The 20780-nt window shown below is 35.4% G+C and overlaps 1 protein-coding gene across 2 annotated transcripts in view; it reads left to right on the plus strand.

The window, feature by feature from the left end:
- Positions 1 to 20780, plus strand: part of LOC126908415 (kelch-like protein diablo) — a 41916-nt gene that overhangs the window by 14596 nt on the left and 6540 nt on the right. Inside the window, exon 3 of one of the 2 annotated variants that reach the window (XM_050690456.1) lies at positions 1957 to 3388. The exons of the other annotated variant lie outside the window; for it this stretch is intronic. Coding sequence (XP_050546413.1) covers positions 1957 to 3248 — 1292 coding nt within the window. The 3' untranslated portion in view covers positions 3249 to 3388. Of the gene's footprint in view, positions 1 to 1956; positions 3389 to 20780 lie in introns of those variants that run through there. 2 annotated transcript variants of the gene reach the window in all.

Here is a 20780-nt window from a genome sequence, read left to right on the forward strand (position 1 = left end):
TGAAATTGTTTTCGGAAGCTTTGGATTTTTTTTAACCGCAATCCCATTTACACGGAGAAAAAAGATTTAAACCGCAAAAAAAAAAATGTCGAAATTATCGCCCCATTCGAATGATGTAGTATTAGGCGGCAAAGGTTGTTCATTCATGATCTAGGGTTGAATGTCCTTCAACGGGGTTGAGGAGGTGGGTTGGCCGTGGCATTGTAGATGCGGCCGACCGTGTGCGTGCGGCCCGGCTGCTGATCAATAATCGCGTTTCCAAGGGGTGGTAGTGGGTGCCCCCTGTCGGTGCGTATACATGAATGGGAAAATTGTACCTAATATTATGTACGCGTTCCCGCCCCTCAACTATATAAAATTTATTCTCAGCCCTATGCCTCTGCACGGCAAACGGTGCAGAGGGTTAGTTACCGGGCCCGAAACGCCGGCGATCGATATTCGCTGAGCCGCACAAGGTGAAAACGTTTGCCTATACTCGCCTTTGATTCATCTTCAGCAATAAAATTTACATTCATCAAACAACTAACTCAATTTTGCAAATTTCTCGTTGTTTCGCACGTTGAACATTTACCGCGAAGACTTCTTATCATCAAGTTTAGATTTCATACTAGACGTGGTTTATTATCATTAATAATATGTCATTTATTTAAAATGTGTGAAGGTAACAAAATGGCTCAAACACACTCCCCTGGGAAATTGGCACGATGCCAACGTTTCACACTTTGGCTGGACCGTGTCTTACTCGAACAAAAGACTAAAATAACTATAAATACTCAAAATTAATTTTTTTTTTTTTTTTTTTGTAACACAATATATAACTATTATACCAGTTGTCGTTCGCAAATTTCGTCAACTATATGCTGTATGATTCAACTACTTTTCCGATCGGTCCAAACAAATACATACCACATTCGAATAAACTTTTGTTAACGAGCACTTAAAAAAATGAAAGATCATCTCAAGACGTATAAGGTGTTGATTTCATTTATGAAAAATGTTTCCTTAGCGTTTCTCGGGAAAAAAATAACCAAATGTAATATTCTTATTTTCTTGTTTACATATTCAAACTCAAGGAGTTTACCTAACACTCGGCATGTGGTAGCCACTGGGTGAGACGTTATTTTTCGAATACCTCCGGAGACGTGTAAATAACATCTAAAAATGTATAACAGGCGAAAATGCGTATAAACAAAATCGGGTCATCCCACAGCATAAAACGATTCTGGTTGTTCGTGCGGTCAATCCTTTACACGTTGCCCAGTCGGACTCTCTCAATTATACATAAAATATTTACAATAAGCATTCATTGTTTCTTATGCTTAATAATATATTTGAAAATATATATTTATCTCGACAATCGGATTGTTCTTTAACGTTAAATTAAATATAATGCAGCTGGCGGTGAAAAAACAGATAAGTCTTCTTTTACACTTGTCGGTTGGGTTTTCGCAGAATCGTACACTCGCACAGATATAATAACATAATTATTATAACGGTCATACGTGCCTAGCAACATAACGCACAGTCGCAAAAACGGGTCGACCAAATTAAACAGAAAAACGATATCAAACCAACGGACATTAAACCAGTTGCCGCTACCGACATCGAGATAACATAGAGTTTACATTAGGTAAAAAAAAATGTATTCTTCAGATTGTCATTAAAACGTTATCATACAATATTTGTATGCGTTTTTAAATATTGTTTTTGTATCCTTTCATTTATCTCCGTAGAATGCTTTTACATTAAAATATTGACTCCGATAAAACGTTAATCAAAAATATTTCTGGCATTCTGTCTATCTGGTTCATTTATACTGATAACGTTATTATTATTTCAGTAAAATAAACGTATAACGAATACCAATAAGTATATATTTTTGCAAAAAATTCGTATTATTTAAAAAAATATGTTGGTCGAGTACTTAACGATTTTTTTTTTATTGTTCGTTCACAGGTTCATTACAAGACACGGACGACAATGGAACCAACCGCAATGCCGTTGAACACAAATTAGAGGTATCCCTTCAGTTGAAAACCGAAGCTATTGGTGGCGAGCCCGATCAGGATGATAATACCGGACAGGACGTTATGTACGGTGGTAACAACCAATCTGCTGGTATGTCATCCAGAATCAGTTATAGGTTCTCCACAAACAGCCCCATGCAGTCGGTACCTCCTCCGACATCAAACAGTTCCTCAAACAATAACCACCTAAACACCTCGTGGCTTCTGCCTAGCCCTGACAAAAACATATTCCCACCGTTATTTAGCCTGCTGCAGCCACAGTCGTCGAGCACGCCAACCTCATACCACGGCTCGAGTCCTCACTACGACGACAGATCTCAACAAAGTCAAGTAGAGCTTCTCGGACTTAGCATAGAATGCGGCGGAAAACAGCAACCGCCCACGTATGCCAGCTGCGGAAACGACCAAGATCTCATATATCACAACAATCGCGGTCAGCAAATGATGCAACAACAAGCTTCGCCGGTGAACAAATACCATTGGCTGGATTCGCCCGTCGAGTACGGCCAACCTCAACAGATGCAAACGCAACAGCAGCAGCAGCAGCAGCAGCAACAACAGATGATACCCAAACAAGAATTCGCAGGCGTTGTCAACGTAGACGTCCAATCACCCGGTTCATCGAGCGTGTCACAGGGCGGTTACAACGTCCAGTTGGCCGAATACAATCCCTCTACTAGCAAGGGACACGAGATTCTCTCGCAAGTTTACCAACAGTCGACACTACCACTTAAACTGGTGCCCGTCAAGCCACGCAAATACCCCAACCGACCAAGTAAAACGCCCGTCCACGAACGTCCTTACGCCTGTCCGGTAGAACACTGCGACCGTCGTTTCTCTCGATCCGACGAGCTAACGAGGCATATACGCATACACACCGGCCAGAAGCCGTTCCAGTGTCGGATATGCATGCGGTCTTTCTCTCGGTCCGACCACCTGACAACGCACATCAGGACACATACTGGCGAGAAGCCGTTTACGTGCGATGTGTGCGGACGCAAATTCGCCAGGAGCGACGAAAAGAAGCGGCACGCCAAAGTGCATCTCAAACAGCGAACGAAAAAAGAAACTAAAATGGCGGCTCTTCTCGCTCAACAACAACAGCAGCAACAGCAGCAGCAGCAGCAGCAGCAACAACAACAACAACAGCAGCAACATCAAAGCTCTGCTCAGCACATGCATCACATGGGATATCAGCCGGGTGACGGCGGACACATGTAAACGCGTGTAAAGGACACCAACCAGATTTTCCTCTTTCTCTTTTCTGTTTTGTTTTTAATTATTTATTTGATCATTTACACCGTCGTACAGACAATTTTTAAAACACTATACACAATTAAAAAAAAAAAAACATAGAACAACCTCTTAGAGGTAGAAAGAGAGTAAAGAGAGTCCATTACCAGTCCTTACAATAATTATAGTGCTGTCATTGTACTTGTGTAGGAACCGCACGTTTATAAATTGGATCACAGAGTATACAGTGACGGTCAGTGGGACCGTCGAAGACAACGAAAACAGGGCACAATTTTATTTTACTAGTAAAAAATTTAAATTTTTACTTTGCTCGTTCGAATCAACAATTATACGAAGAAAGATCAGGGTCGCCGTATCCACATAAATTCAACCACCTCCGTCCACACCTCTAAAGGAGTTCTACACACTCTGGTGTACACCTATCGATTTCAACATCTACAACGTCCGACCACAACACGACGTCGTTACGCGTACAATATTATTTACAACTGCAGTAGGTCTTATTTTTACTTTTGTTAATGTTTTTATTGTTTCACCTATCTGTGATCTGTTTCCCGACATGTACAAGATGTAGATTTCACACGTCGTAGACGACTATTTTGACCCTTAGCTGACTTGGGAGAATTTCGTCGGTTGTTGTGTTCGACGAGATGATACATTTATAATAATTTAAGTATTTCGTTAGTTAAGCGCCTGTGTGTGATTTGCGTGAGTAAATATAAAATTTGAATCAAAATAAAAAATGTAATTAGAGTGATATAAAAACAATTACTAAAATTTAATATATTGTTGTAAAGCGTTTGCTTCTCGTCGTTCGAGCAAACCAAATGGCGTCGTCGGTCTGATCAGATCGAATTCGTATTCAAGTACCTGATTAAAATAGTGTCATAATAAAAATGATAATATTTTTAAAATATTTATACGCATATAATTATTATACAGTGCACGAGAACATTCCTTTGCCAAGAAAAAAACTGGGCCGCGTGCTGGCTATTATTTTTAGCGCTATATTTAAAAAAAAAAAAACGTTGATTATTTTTCTTGGTTATATTTTGTTGGCATTTATTTGCTTTTTTACCTATACGTATAAAGTCATTAGTTTCTCGCCATTCGTTACGGTATGCTCGACTTTGCATTCCGTTGACAAATTTTGTGTAAAAACCTTTGAGATCCCGTACAGTAATTTACAATTAAAATTCATCCGACAAAAATAAATTGGAAAACGGTAGATTTCTTTACTCGGCGAAATATTTTAAAAGACACGATATTTTTGTAAAAGTATTTTCGTTATTTATTTATTTATTTTATTTATTTTATCTTCGCCTGTCTGTAAATTATTATTCGAAATCAACCTTAATATTATGTTTAGGTTTTTATGTAAATTATTATTTTGACTCTGTTAACACACAATCTACCAATTTTTCTTTGTTAAAAAGTTTATATATATATATAAATATTTATTTACGTTTATGAATAAAAAAATTTAAAACGTTGAAAATTATTAACAAATTTAACAAAATTCTTCGTTAGCATGTTATTATGTGTAAGTATATAGAGAAAATAATATAATGTTGTTTTTTATTTTGCCATATTTATTATGTGCTCCTTTTTGTACGCCGCATAAGACGTATAAAGCCGCCGTGTGCATTTATTTATTAATTGTAACCATTGTTTTTTGTTTTAATTAAACGACGACAGCGTTGGTGCTACACTTAATTTTTACGAAATCTCGCTCAAAAGGGTTTTTTTAACGAATTAGGACTATATTTTACACGCATGCTTTTCGATTGCAAACTTATACACGGTATTTGCAGTTGCGCACAGTTTACGTTTGATTTCCATTTTATAATAATAATCGAGTAAATTCGGCCACTGGATTGGTGCCTATCGGCAGCGATTAGAAATATCATTAATTCCTATATTATTGTTAAGTGATAAAAATAATAAACCGGTGATGTACGTTTCCGTTTTTGTAATCGTTATCGCCCCCCACCGATCCGGTAGAAATCAATACACTCAATTGATTCAGAAGTTAATACTTAACCGATAAGGACGACTTCCTATTAAAAAAAAATGAACCATAATAATTTATATATATATATATATATTTATTTTTTTATACTACACAATATATCGAATTGCCGCGGGTGAAGAGTTACCATGTTAATGTATACCCAATAAAGACCTCGCATCGGTGAGGATAGTTGTTGTTTTTTTTTTCTTTGCCGTGTATCAGTTTGGCCACAACGGACAGGAGGCGGATTTTTTTAGTAATCATAGTACAATAATGTGTGTGCTCACGTATGACCCTAAATATAATGTGAGAATTAGTCATATTGTAATATTCTTGTACTCGACAGTGTTTGACAATCTCTTATATACGAAAAAAAAAAATTATAATTATAGTTGTAAGAATACATGTTGAAAAAATTGATGAATGTATACTTTTTACACTTTTGATCTACTGATAAATTTTTTTTTATAATATATCTGATGAATGGAAAACCAAAAAAAAAAAAACATTATTATTATATATATTTATACAGTGTTTATTATGCATTATTATTATATTAAATCGGTGTTGTTGTTTTAAGTATGAAATGATTTTCTACATAGTTTGATGTTTGATATTTACTATACGTACGAATGATGTAACTGTATATTGTTTTGTGTACATAAAAAAGATTTGATGTTTTGCTGTATGTATATTTATATAAATAATATTATAATTGCCATATTATTTTACGTCTATAATGTTCTGTCTACTGTGACTGACATAATGTTTTTCTTTTTTATATTTTACGTTTACAATATTAAAAAAAAAAAACAAATAATAATAATAAATAAATAAAATAAAATCCTGTAAAATTGTTAACTAAAANAAACAAATAATAATAATAAATAAATAAAATAAAATCCTGTAAAATTGTTAACTAAAAAAAAATTATGGTTTTTTTTTTTTACTTCTCCTTCTGCTACGATCCAAGGGCAGCGTAATTACTGCAAGTTTATGCGTGTAAGTAAAAAAACAAATGAGATAAACCTAAACACCACCGACGATTGAACTGCAGTGCACGACCCGTCTATCGTACCAGCAGAGTACATGATTTATAAAGCGGTCGTGGCACCGCCGTCGGTGACACCGAAACCAAATAGAGCAATGGAACAAGTGACTTTTCGGTGTTATCTTCATGCGAATACGTAACTCTTAATAACATTTTCAAAACCAGTCGAGTAGGTATTTGCCGGAAAAACAATTACACGTTCAAAGTAAAACGTTTGAGTTATAAAATATGACGGACACACACATAAATATACAGCGTACGGGTTATTTTAAGCGGATTTTTTTTTTTTCACTAAAAAATTCAATTAATCGACAACTGAAAACGACAAAAAAAATCGTATTCATTAGTAGAATTACAAACGTTTATTTTTTACTGAAATACCAACACGTTGGAGTCGCATAATTATTGTAGTGTTGAAAAAGGTTATTTTCGCATGATCGCTTATAAAAACAATAGCGTGAAAAAATGGCAAGAGGTATTCCGATGGGCTTTTAGAAATAAATTCTAAAGGAGCCAATGGTTATACGACTTGTAAACCATATCGTCGTTACTGTCGAGGCTGAACGACGTCGTTTAATAAAAACTCGGGACGACCTGTTCGACAGAGAAGACCTCCGGAGACCTTCGATCCCTGACACATATAAATTTATACGACACACACAATGGGCAACGACACAGAGAACTGTTATACCGTACAATTAACATATTTTTCATTCGGCCAAGTCTCTAATTAGTCGCTTCGTATTCGCTCCCCTCGTTCGTCTATCGCTTTTATTAACTACTATTGAACAATTTGTTGTTACCGTTCACGTGTCGCGTTCGCTTCGGCGATCAAACACTTTTGCGTTAAAAACGCTGTAGAACGAGCAGAATAACTACAAGTGTTGTGTCGAGTCAACGACTTTTTTTTTTTTTTTTCGGGTTGCTCGGTCGCCCAACACAATGCGATATCGCACTCGGTCCACATAGATCGACTAGTCGGATAAGACTATTAGAGAACTCGATGGGTGGGGGTGACTTTGTCTCGTTGTTTCAATTAATCCTTTGAACGTTACAACACAATAAAGATCAGATAAAACTCGATAGACTTCAATGTCAAAGATAAATCAATTTTTGGTATTGCCTGCGCTTCGTTCGGGTCGTTCTTGTTGTGCCCAACTGTGTACAATGCTTTCACCCAACAACACTACTCTGGTCGTTTTTTTTCGCTTATCGACAATTGCAATCTCACTTTTACTCGTAAACACTTTACCGATTGTCTTTTCAAATGCTATCATCAGTGTGGAGTCTCGACGTCCGTGTTGGTCATGTGTTCCGGTTTTTCTCAAAGACGCGAAAAGTAAGCGTATTCGAGTTACTCTTACTTCTGAGTTTCGCGAAAAAACATGAGCCTCAATTGTCGCAAAAACGTGTTCAGATACTGAACTGCAAGTGTCTTTTTTCCCCCTCGTAATTGCGTTATATCATAGTTTGCCTAAGGAGCGAACACTTTTAGTAAATGTTTGTCGATGGAAAAATGTTCTCGGCGTTTGGGGAGAGGCGGAAAAAATTCATTGAAACCATTTTCAGGTGGACCGATACCGACCAAAAGCATTACAACAACAACAATAATATTATTCGTAGGTGAGTGCCTCTGGGCAAGATAATAATCGTAAATTTTATATGCTCCTTAGCCACCGCCGCGGTCGATGTAAACGTCTCGTTTCCGGTGTTTAAAATGTAATCTCCAAAAAAAATAAACGTCCATTAGGAAAAGGAAAATACCAACTTGCGACTTCTTTTCGGTGTACATGTTTGCTCATTATCGACATCGACCAATGTGTCCGGCCGGCGATTAACAACAGTGTGTGTGTGTACTTACAGATACAGGCTCTGTTGGGTCGGCCGAGTGGAAGTGTTGGATCAACACACGATAGCTGAACAAACAACGGATGATCACCCATCCCGTGTGCACACCACCTCCAAGTGCTACTGAATATGCTAATGAAGAATTGTGTGTGAGAAGTACGGCGGAGTTCTTCTTATGTCGCACATTTGTTGTGAAGAATTTCGTAAATGATCGTAACCTTTGTTGTTGTGCATATACTTAAACGCGAATACGTCGTGTCGACTTTTTAAACGAAATTGTTCTCTATTGAGTGTCAGCATCGACAAATCTACAAAGGTTGACGACAAAATAACACTTAATTGTCAGGAACAATAAGCGATACACTAAATTTACCATTAAAATACCAACCACGGTGAACAAATAAATAAAATGTGTCACGATTTTGCCAATTACGTTAAGGTTTGTTGGTGTTATCATATTATGCAAAATGTTTTTTTTTTTTTATGCGATGAGTTTATCCGTAAAAATTAATCAACAATTACCGAGAAACGTCACTTCGGTACAACCCGAATTGCTATGAAATAACAATAAAATTATTTTTACGATGAAAATTTCGTCCTCACGGTATTACGACGAATAATAAGCGTAGAAACAAAATTATTTACAGTTATTCGAAAAAAAGGAGTGCCTATGATCAATCAAGTTGTTACAACGACGGAAAATAAACATGTATGTAATTGAAACGCTGTTTTCGAGTTCTGTAAACCAAAGTACCCAATCGGAATTCAAAAAATAGTCGTCACTCTCATGTCTTTTCCTAATACTATTGCGCGATTTTATACTTTTATGTTGCTAATATTGTGTCATTCGTGTGCGCATAAGCAAATAATTAGTTCCAGTCTTTAGCATGGACTTATGAAAAAGACACATTACAGCCATAAAAACTATCAAAACTACAATGTTAATAAACTTCAAATACAAAGTACTCATGATTTAATCAACAATAACGCGGATAAAATGTTTACACCATAACTTGTGTTTGACTATTTAATAAATATTTTCAATAGAATTTTGAAACACATGAGTCACGTTATAAGATATTTATTAAAACAATTATCAACAAACGCCGAATAACATTTTATTGGATAATTTTAATAATCTTATTATTTGAAGGACCACTGAGGTCATAAATAATTTTTTTTTTTTTTAATACTATTTTTAGACATTCACAATGTTTGCAAGTCGCTCATTTAATAAATAACAACTCCTAACATCTTTAAACTTAAAATAAATATTAGAATCTCTCTTAAAAAAATATTTTTTCTTTAACGTACTACAAATGGGCTTTTTACGATCAATAAAACATATATTTTAAAAAAAATTAAAAATACAATACTTCACTATTATTATTATTATTACATTAAATACTTTTTTTAACGATTTAAAGAACGCTCAATTTTTACTTTCATTGCACCATTATAATTGTAGGTAAAATTGTTATTGGTAGACAAGTGTACCCGAAAAAAAAAATTGTTTAGAGAAAAATTACATTGAGTATTTATAAATGTTGAGGATCCAAAGTGTGGTGTAGTTAAAGCAATCTTTGTCTATTCTATTATTCTATTTTGTCGTCACAAATGTATTTCATTGTGACAAGGTTTGAGATATAAATTCGAGAAATTCACATTACACTGTCCTGTGTTAAGTATTAACGAAAATTCAATGGTGTCTATACCGTTATATTACTTTTTGTAGTATTCAAAAGTCTTTTCGAAAGTAATAGTCCATCGGGTAACAGTCGATTTTTTATGCAAGCTTTAAGGGTTTTTTTTTTTTTTTTTTATAGTACTATCGCATAAACCAATAACGTGTTAACCCAACACTATTGTCGCTGCCACGATAGCGAGTACAGTACGAGTTGTTATTATAGAAAGGAACTTGGCGAATAGTGAAAAAACATGCAACCCATTAGCATTAATTTACCATAAAACTCTGTTCAGTCAATTTGTACTACATTTACATGGTGAGTTTTGTACACGCGTATATAATATCACGGACTCGCCTTGTTTTGCGATTGTGTCTCTTGCTTCCTCTAAAGAGATAGTGCAATTATAAAAGTGTCGACTGGATAAACCTTAGACGGCAGTGTGACAGTATTGTAGTTGAAAAATAGCGAGTAGATGTCACCGTTCGCTGGCCACGAGGGAACCAAAAACATTGATAATATTTTAACCAACGCCACCAAAATGTATGCAACATCAGTTGTTTTTATTTTACAATATTTTGGCCCAAAATGGATTTTATTGTAAACATGTTCTGCGTATAGACGCGACGGAGTGGCCGCACAAAGAAAACATTTGGAAATGCGATTACTGAAAGAAATTTTCAAGATATAACCGAGATAAGGTCAATTTAAGAATCGATTGAATTTCTAGCGTGTAAAACTTCAACCGACTTTTTAAAGGGCATTTCTGACAAAAAAAAAACGGGGCTAGTTTTCAGTAATAAAATTCACTCGGATGAAATAAATTCAACTGGTCGCTACGATTCAAAACAATTTTTAGTCTTTTGGAAAATAAATTGCCAAATCGTAAATTATTAATGTAGCTCGAAAATCTTAATATGTGGTTATGTGCACTATTAATGTTGGTAGTTATTACAGCGACGACGGAGAAAATAATGAAGATTTTGGCATTTATTCAATATCACGTTCCCACCAGTTTCTACGCGTATGCTTTAGTTTTATTTTTAATCGTTTTACAGGTCTTCATTTTCGCGGACAGACAAGTGTACGATTTTTATAATTTTAGTGCGTTGCGAGCAAAGTTCTCAGTATATTACGATTCGTTTTATTTGTAGTATTTTCCCTACTTTTAAACGACTGGCCTGGTTTTGTATACCACTCGGCGTTAGGTAGAACCTCAATGTTATATTCGAGTGGTATTAAAATCTAGAAAATTAGTCAATCGTATAAACGTATTTATTTATTTTTAGTCATGAAATCCGCTTAAGAATTTGTACACTTTTGTTATTTCATCCGAGTTCATGGGTATCCTACAAGAGAGAGAGAGAGGGGTCAAGATATGGACAATGTGATCATTCCTCAACGATAGCAGCTACCGGATACCGGTTGACAGAGTGAAACCGAATGTTATTCAAATTTATATGAATGGATTAAGAATTTATGCGTTTATAATGTACCCATAAAAATGATTTATTGTATTTGGTATTAATTACACAAAATTCATGTGCACTGCACCCACGACGAACCTTGTCTCGGGATTAATTAAAATATCTATTGTGTCCGTTAAACTATGCCTTTTTTTATTGCTCATTAAAAATCGCTCAGGTTCGGCCCACGTCTTATCAATGCGCGTGAAAAGAGTTTTCGGTGATCGACATGTGTGTTTTCAACCGCTTTATCTGATGACGGCGGTAAGTGGTCGCTGTCACATTGCCGTCCCGCAGGACGAACACTCGTTGTGCTCGAAACGGATACAATGTGGTTGCTGTTGTTGTTATGGTCCACACGATGTGCGTACGTATAATAATAGGTACGTTATGATATCGACCGGTCACGAAACGCCGCCGCGGTGTGTCCCATTGCTCCGGATGTGCCTGCGCGCCTCCCCAATTGACCCGCGTGACCTCTTTTTTTTTTTTTTTTATCTGCACCCATACATCTCGGCGCTATTGTTTCGGCAAAGACTTGTGTGCTCCTCCGCGTCTTACACGTCTCCCCCTGCGACCGCGGCAATCGGAGTCCATCTCCCGTACCGGGGGGTACCGTCATTAGCGACGACGAGGACAACGTGAGTATTACCATAATACAGGTACACGTATTAAGCACGCACCGCATCGTCGTCAACGGGTTGTTGGCTGGCGGTCGCACGCGCTTCGGTATCATTCAACGTGAACGGAATATTATTCGGTCGACGTTACAACAATAATATTAATATTATTATGAGAGCCGGTCTGGCCTGTCCGTGTTATATTATACGCTCTCCTACATCAACCTGCCCCCCGTCCGCGACCGTCGTGGCGCGCGCCGCCGACGATTCATTCATGACTATCTCTTTACGGCGGCCACAACCTGCAGCAGCGCGTATACGTGCCCCACCGTCACATCGCCCGTGACCTGCGACCCCGGACACCATTAGAAAACCGACGTCGCGCGCCCGCAGCCGCCAAGAAAGTCGCTTATTGCTCATTATTGCGCACCGGAAACGACAATAATTACAATATTAGACGTCATGTATGTTGCCGAATAACGCACAGATAACGGCAGGTCAGCGGCTCTACTGACCCAAGGGACGTATAATGCACCCAACGGCCGTCAGGTATAATGGACCAGATTAAACGTGTTATTACTCGGACCAGTTAAGTGCATAAAGCCACCGCTATGTACTTATATGTGTACACCTGTTCGTTTGATACTGTGCGCGGAAACAAACATGTACTTATTTCAACAGTGTGACGACATACGCCACACCGAAGACAAAGGAAAAATGTAATCTAATTGACTCTAAATAACTGAATAACGCCGTTTTTTATACCGAGAATTCACTTTTTTAACAATACTTTTCATAAGACATTTCTTGTGTAAAAACGACGAGCGACAATTGCGTATTATAATTAATTTCGCGATAAAATTATTCAGAAATTCGATTACATTTTTATTAGTAAATCAATAAAATGAAAAGCTCATCGAGTATAAAGCGAATCAAACGAATGAAATCTAACACCATTAAGATTTATTAGTGAATTTTTAATGCGCATCGGAATGATTTTGAGAAAAAACTGAACCTGTTGCTTATGGCAGATTTTCTTCAGTAAATTATAAATTTCACGTGTACTTGGCTTTAATTTAAAAGATCAAAATAAGCCGAATATAATTCGATTGTGAATCGTTTTAATAATAAAATTAAAATTTAGTATTATTTTTAGAATTTTCTTACTAAAATTATTTTGGTACCCTATAAATGAGTTTTTTTTTCTAATTTAAATTAAAAACGTATTATAATTTGTTTTATCAAAAGCGCTAACGAATCAAAATTACTCTATGCCGTAAACGAATTGAAACTTAATTTAATTTTCAATTCGTTTACGGTATGGAGTATTTTTTTATTAATTGGCGACAATTTTTTCAGTAAAATGTGTGAACAAATTGAATTTTGATTTTACTTACAAAGCTGTAATGGTTTATTACGTACCGTACATATTACAAACGGTGCAATTGTAATTTATGTAAATTTGAAAAAAAAAAAAAAACATAAATTGTACGGGGAATGTAATGACCATATGGTTTTTTATTAATATTTTCCCCGTAACATTTCCTATTATTTATACTGTATGTGTTATGCATTATTTAATTGCATTCTCTGGTGTCATTATGTTATTAAACATTTAGCCGTAAGTAACGAGTACTTCGTGATCCATTCCGTTCAATGTGAAAATATACGCGTCGAGTTGACTTATTCTTATTAGATGTAATACACATTCGAGTTGCTTATACACTTGTTACTAATGAGTCATCGCTGCGAGAGAGAAAGAGATGGAGATCAGACTACGGAATGAAGGAAAGGCGTACAATATGTACAGGTGGAAAAACGACTATTTGAGCAAAAGATGAAAAAGAGCTTCCGTTGAAATTTATAGTCTTAGCCAACTTCAATAAAAATAACAATAATATAATAAATGCACCGCAGACTAGGTCCGACGACTCTTCATAACAATGAATAATCTCTGTGCGCGCATGTAGATCGACTGGAGTTTTTTTTATTTATACTGTACCTACAGGTGTGTGCTATACGGATGACCTTTTCGGTAATTTAAATAAGCAGATACACAGCACAAGAGACACTCGAAAACGCGAGAATTTACGATTGACCAATATAGCTTCGTTAACGTGCATACAAAACCTTATTGTGAACGGGCGTGTAAATAGTCACGTGAATACAATACTTGTAATACACCGCGTGCTTTTTTAGGAAAACTAATAAAATACATAATGTTTGTATATGTATATTTATAAGAAGTGTAATATTACGCATACATTATGTCCAGAACACGAGTGAACACAAGACCTTGGACATAATAAACGTATTGATCGATGAAATTTGTGACTACAAACTTTTATTTTTTGCTCTCCTTCGTTTTAATTCGTTTGTTTTGTTTTATAGACAAATAAAAGCGAATAAATGAATAAAATAAAACTAATGGATTGAATTAAAAAAAAAAAAAAAAAAATACTAAACAATTATTTAGTTCGCCGGTGTTATATTGTAAAAGTTCATTAGATTTTTCGTGTAAATAATTAAAGAAAATCATTATCAATCCACTAAAGATGGACCACAATAGAGTACTTTAAGGTAATCACCAAAAGATCAATAACGGCAAGCACGTTATGAAATTTTGGATTTACTTGCGATGAAGTCGATTATCATTTGACAGTAAAATATATTTTAGCCGAAATGATTTCCCCGTTTAGATATTTTTTCTCGCTTTTTCGTGTATTTCGCAAAGTCTTCCGGTCGCAAAATCTATTATAATAACGATGTAGAAACATTACAATTTCTGTTCTACACAAGATAATAAGTGATTCATACGCATTACTATGTAATTATTTCTTCATGCCGTTTCCGTCTTTGACGCACGAGGTTTTCGAATGGAAGCTGTACGCTAATTCGTTTGAAAAGCATCCTTATAATTACACATGCTACTAGTGCCAATTCAGTTTAATCTATCACGCACGTGTCGTCGGTCAAAATAAATTGGTTTAACGTGATATGCGCCGTCTTGTTAGCCTAATGAGTAGGAGTAATATAGTTGTGCAGAAAAAAATCTGTCAGTCAGATAATTAGTTTCCGTTTTAGAGAATTTCGGCACGTTTTTATTTCGTTGCGTTACAAATAATCGTCGGAACCACATCTGGATATTTATTTGCTATTCGATCGACTTTATTCGAAGGAGTGTTCAACTTAAACGATGACGATTAATTTAAAAAGATAAAATAACGGACCACATAAAACTTTTAAGTCGATTGATTGTTTCCATTTAGAGAGACACGGTTTGTTGAAACCGTTGTCTGCGGACGAAATGGAGAAGGCGTGCAGCAATAGAAAAGCGTTTTACCCGTTGACAAAAACACATTTAAAAAAAACCTGTCTTCATAAGGATCCCATCGTAAAAAAAAACTATAATTGTTGCCGCGGTTAGTGGCTGCGTAAAACGGTAGTTGGGTTTGCGGTCGCTCTTACGCCTCCACTTGATATCCGAACGTCTCCTCCGCGTTATTACCACCGTACACGTTAATCAATATTTTAATCATCGTCTCCTCCGTAACAACATGTGCGGCTGTGTTACAATGCATTCACAGTACGGGCCACGTGTGATCTTAGGCTTCGTTACTGAGCCCGCGGTTTCCGGGGTCAACTGACCATCCGGTCTCCGGAACTCGGCCGGACGGGTCCCAGCCGGGGGCCGTTTGAACGGGCACCCCATGTTTTGGGGTCGACCGGCCGTTTGAGGGGAGTTCCGACGTGTTCTACGGGCCCGGTACCGTCGAAAACGCCGATTTTCCGAACATTTGTTCGGTTTAGAAGAGGGTCGTTTTAATCGAATTATTGTTTATTTTTATGTGTATACACACACACACACACACACATATGTACGCGCGTATATAGGTTTTTTTTTTTTTTAAACGCCGTATAGACTTGTATATAAATCAAGTGTATTTTGTTCAGGGTGAACAAGATCGGACGGAGAAGACAAGCGAAACAAAAAGGACTAGCGGCGAGGAGGTGACGCGGACCGTATACATGTATACGTGTGTGTACCTGGCGCATAAACACCACATAGGAGTGGCCTTGCATCTCATTAAACTGTCCGACGCCGCGCGTATACTGTGCTCGTGTATATAATAAAGTCCCATCAGAAGGTGTGATGACCATCTGGTCACCCATTAAATTATTACCGAATAATGGGCTGACGGACAGAGTTGGTTTACAGAGATTACTTTTTCGTTTTCTGCGGCCTAGAAACTTCAAACGCGTGAAGCGTTTCGTTTAGACGGGTTTTTTTCGCCGAAATCGCATACAACGACGACACGGGACGTGATCCCGTCGCGTGTCGGCCGACTCGTGAATGAATACTCGGCAAATTCTTTGCGGATACATTGCCGTCTGCGCAGGAATTACATATCAGACGCGATTACAACGTGTTCGATGGAAGCCGCGCGTCTGAACCGCAAAACAATTTGGCACATTTCCTTCCCGTCCATGACGTTTGCCAGGTGGTGGGGGAAACGCTCTCTCGTCGCGCATAATTTACAATGACCCGATTAAAAATGCGTCTACGCCCCGAGTCGGACCGTTAAAAAACAAAACTCGACTGCTTTTTAAAAAATATACGTTCGGCTAATTGCTCACAGGCGTTTGATTCAGCGTGCCATACAATACACGTTAGATACTGTTGTTATTATGACTGCGTATCTCCGTACGACTCGTCGTTCGACGGACTTGCAATAAATCAAGTTGTATTCCACTGGAAACGATTTCCAACACCAAACACAGCAGCTGTACGCGGCCGACATTGCCAATAATTCGAAAAAAATCTATTGGCCCCAGCGGAATAATTACTTCATGTGTTTGGCTCCTCAGCCGTTTTAATTAGACGGCACAAAACGACTGAACAACAGTCGTTAACAACACACGTCTCGGGGCTATTTTTTTTTCTTTCGTATTATTACAGCTTATTATTACCGTATACATATATTTTTTGTCAACACTCGGGTCTGCGAGCATTTTAATAACTCGGAACAATAAATAGGTCCATAGTTCTTCGTGATAATGCGTTATGATAATGTTTCTCTTTGGATGCCAAAAAACAAATCCCATACCACACGTATTGCGAAACAAGGCCGCGGGTATACCGTACACACGGCGTGCTTGGTCTTCCTACGGAAAATGAAATACTTAATGTTTTACGATCCAAAAATAAACGAGCTGAAAATATACAAAGATGAGTTTGTGGAGTACGTCCAAGGTTATAGACGAAAATATTCGCACGGCTATTAACGAAAGCTGCAAACTTAAACAAATATTTCAGCGCATAAATTTAATAAAAGAATAATCAACTTCTTGAAGGCAATAATCAAACATAACATCTGACTTATAAGTAGCTTAAAATAACATACATTCTCATGATAATGTATTGCACAAATTGTTTCTGTCTTCCGACTATTGAATTTCAGCAGTTATTCTGTAATTTTTTTATTCAGTTTTCGTAAGTTAAGTTACGATGGCGAAAGTATGTAATTTGTCATAGCTGATCGGATGTTTATTAAAAAAATCAAATTTTTGACTCGGAATTTTTAAAGAAAAATACATGTAAATATATTAAAAAAAACTGGTATTTCATCGACTAGTCATTATCTTATTTAGATCAATATCTTATCAGTTCTTTTGGCCGACCCCAAGTAGTTGAGATTAAGGCGAGGAAAATAAAAGATGAATATCTTAATAGAAAGCCGGTTAAATATATCAATTCAACTTTTTTTTATTTTAAATATAAAACATGAGATATTATTAAGAATAATATTCTATGTTCTATACTTTTAAATGTATTGCGTGGGTGATAATTAAAAAACCACCTTGTATGCATCAAAAAAAACTTTTTCTTGTCAATGTTAAATTGAAAATGACTTTTCGTGGCTGAAATTGAAGTAAATTTGACTTTTGACAGGACCGTCGCCTCAAAAGAATTTGCCACTATTACGTTCTCTATTCAAGTATAGTTCCGAGATCTTATACATAATAAGCTATTAACATTGAAACAAGTCGCATGTTTTACCAGATCAAGTTTAAATTACAACAGTCATTTCAGGTAGCCGGTTTCTTGCACGCAAATATCATGTAGTTTATTTATTTTTCAGTCATAAAACGATGTTCAATGATTGCAATTTATTTTATGAAATAATGTACAATCAACAATTTTTATCGGAGTATTAAGAAAAATAATTTAATAAATTGTGCCCTGACGAATGCAACTTAATCAATCTATTGCATCTACCATGAGAGATGAAAATAAAAATGAAGATCTGACACAACATGATTTCAAAAAAAATTAGCAATATTAAAAACATTCCATAATTTTGTGTCGAACTTCAAAAATATTTATTATTTATGTGATCCTCCAATCATAATGTGATAAATTGTAGTAATAGTCACTTAGTTCAATAAAATTACCATTATGAACTCATATACCCATTGTGACCGTTGTGAATTTAATCGAATTCGCCTGATATGCATGCAAATTAGAGCAGTGCTCAAGGGAAAACAAATCTTTTAAAAATTTCGATTATTATTAGTATACTTTATTGAAGTTTTAAATAATTTCGAAATTACATACATTAAAGTCATAATTTAGTATCATTAGCTTTTTTAATTATGATTTTTAAGAAAATGTTAACTTTTTAGTCATTTTATATAGAAATACATAGGGGAAACTGGGGAGCACATTTGAATGGTGGGATAGATTTGAATTGAATATATAAAATTAATTGTAGTGATAAATTAAGTTTACGTAAAATACAAAATATGGTCATACTATACCTAATATTTAATATTTTATTTTAAGTAAACTTAATTAATGACTACATGTAATTTTATTTAAGCAATTCAAATGTGCCGTTCTCAAAATGTTAAAATAGCGCAAATAAAAGAAAAGAAAATTTTAAGATGGACGAAATAATAATTTCTTTTAGAGTCTTTTTGATACGTTGCTTCATTAGTAACTAGCAGTAAGTACGTTTACATCAATTGTAAATCCAATACAGGACTCTTGGATAAAAATAACACTCACATTAAGGTGTATATTAACGGGTCTCTTATTTTGAAAACCGGATATTTTTTTATATTAAACACTGTATAAATTATTTCCGGTCGGCTCGTGGATCATTAACGACAAGTAGTTTATCGTTATTAATACTTTTTTTTGCATATAAATTTATAAACTGTCAGGTATAACACTTCTTGTGGCTTTGCGTACCATGTCACTGTCGTTACTTTTATTTCATTCGGTGAATAATATATGTACATTAATTAATTTTTTACCAATAAAAATATATTATCAAAAATAATACTTAAATATACAGAGTGAGAAAATGAGTGTCTTACCAAATTCGGATCACTCTGCAGATCAACTAATTAAGAACATTAACTCATATTGAATTGCTAACAGACATGTCATATATTAATAATTCGAAGCGCCGCATCAAGTCGACAAATACAAACGTACTCATTTATTTCTTGTCAGTCTGTCACAATGGGTCATAAAAGCTTATTGAGCACACGTCTGTTAAATATATGAGTTCCCCAGCGGTGGTGGTTTTATTTTTATCATTTGTATTTATTGTTTATAAAAAGACAAGAGAACCCAGAAAAAAAACAACTATTGTATGCCGGACGAAAACAATTTGGAACGTTTATAAAGAATCATTTTTAACTACTACTTGAAACATTGTACCCCTGGCAACATAATGAGGTTGGGTTGGGGTGTAGTATGTTCTGTCATATAATAAATCAATATTATTCATTAGAAAATTGAACCAGTTGCGAATTTTTTTCTTAGCGCATCCATGCGAAGTAGCAACTGGTAGCACTTTTTAAATGATGTTAACGAACATCTGATTTGACAAAAAAAAAAAACAATTTAGTCCAGTTCTGCATACCGATTGATGAGTACGACTTTATCAAAATAGAAATAGAAATCATGAAATTTACTGCAATAGCATGTGTGTGTTAAATGAAATATATAATTACTTAAAGAAATTTTTACGAATAGGCAGATTGTCAGTATTAACGAGCTCTACAATTTAATTCAGTTAAATCATAGTATATCACACCTATATGACATTACAAATGATAACAGAACCACGACAAAGACTGTAACTGCATTCGAAAAAACAATTAAACATGTATAACATGTGTGATACGTCTTCTACATGAGCGCATTTTTATTTTTATTAAAAATGTTAACAAATTAATTTCTAGATTTCATCATATTGCTTCAAAAATAATTATTAAATATATAAATAGTTTTGATTTCTTATAGAGAAAAATTTAATGGGGGTGTCGTGAGAATAAGATAATCAAAATTTTAAACGAAGTTTTATCTCAGACCGCCCTGGTGGAAGAGGTAACAATAACAATTTTCGGTAGGCTAAAAATCAAATTAATAACAATAGACCTCCTTCAAAGACGTCGATAATTAGTGACGATATTATAGCCGCGGGAGCCTCTAATTGAATTTTCTATGTAGTTTTATTATTTAATACACAATAATAATATACATGTATATAATATTTTTTATTTCATATTTTTCAATGAATTCGATTGTCATATTTTCCCACGGTTAGATTATTATACATATTATTAATGTGACATTAATCGCACCTATTCATAACAAGTATTTGGATTTCATCAAAGATTATGAAGGCGATGAATATGAAATGTACACAAGAAAACAAATATCAGATATAATATACAAATAAAATCAGCTGTGTAATTTTTAATAATCAATTATTATCACAGTATGTCTAAAAAT

This window comes from Daktulosphaira vitifoliae, unplaced genomic scaffold (assembly GCF_025091365.1).
Source record: "Daktulosphaira vitifoliae isolate Bord-2020 unplaced genomic scaffold, ASM2509136v1 Scaffold_5, whole genome shotgun sequence".
Lineage (NCBI taxonomy): Eukaryota > Metazoa > Arthropoda > Insecta > Hemiptera > Phylloxeridae > Daktulosphaira > Daktulosphaira vitifoliae.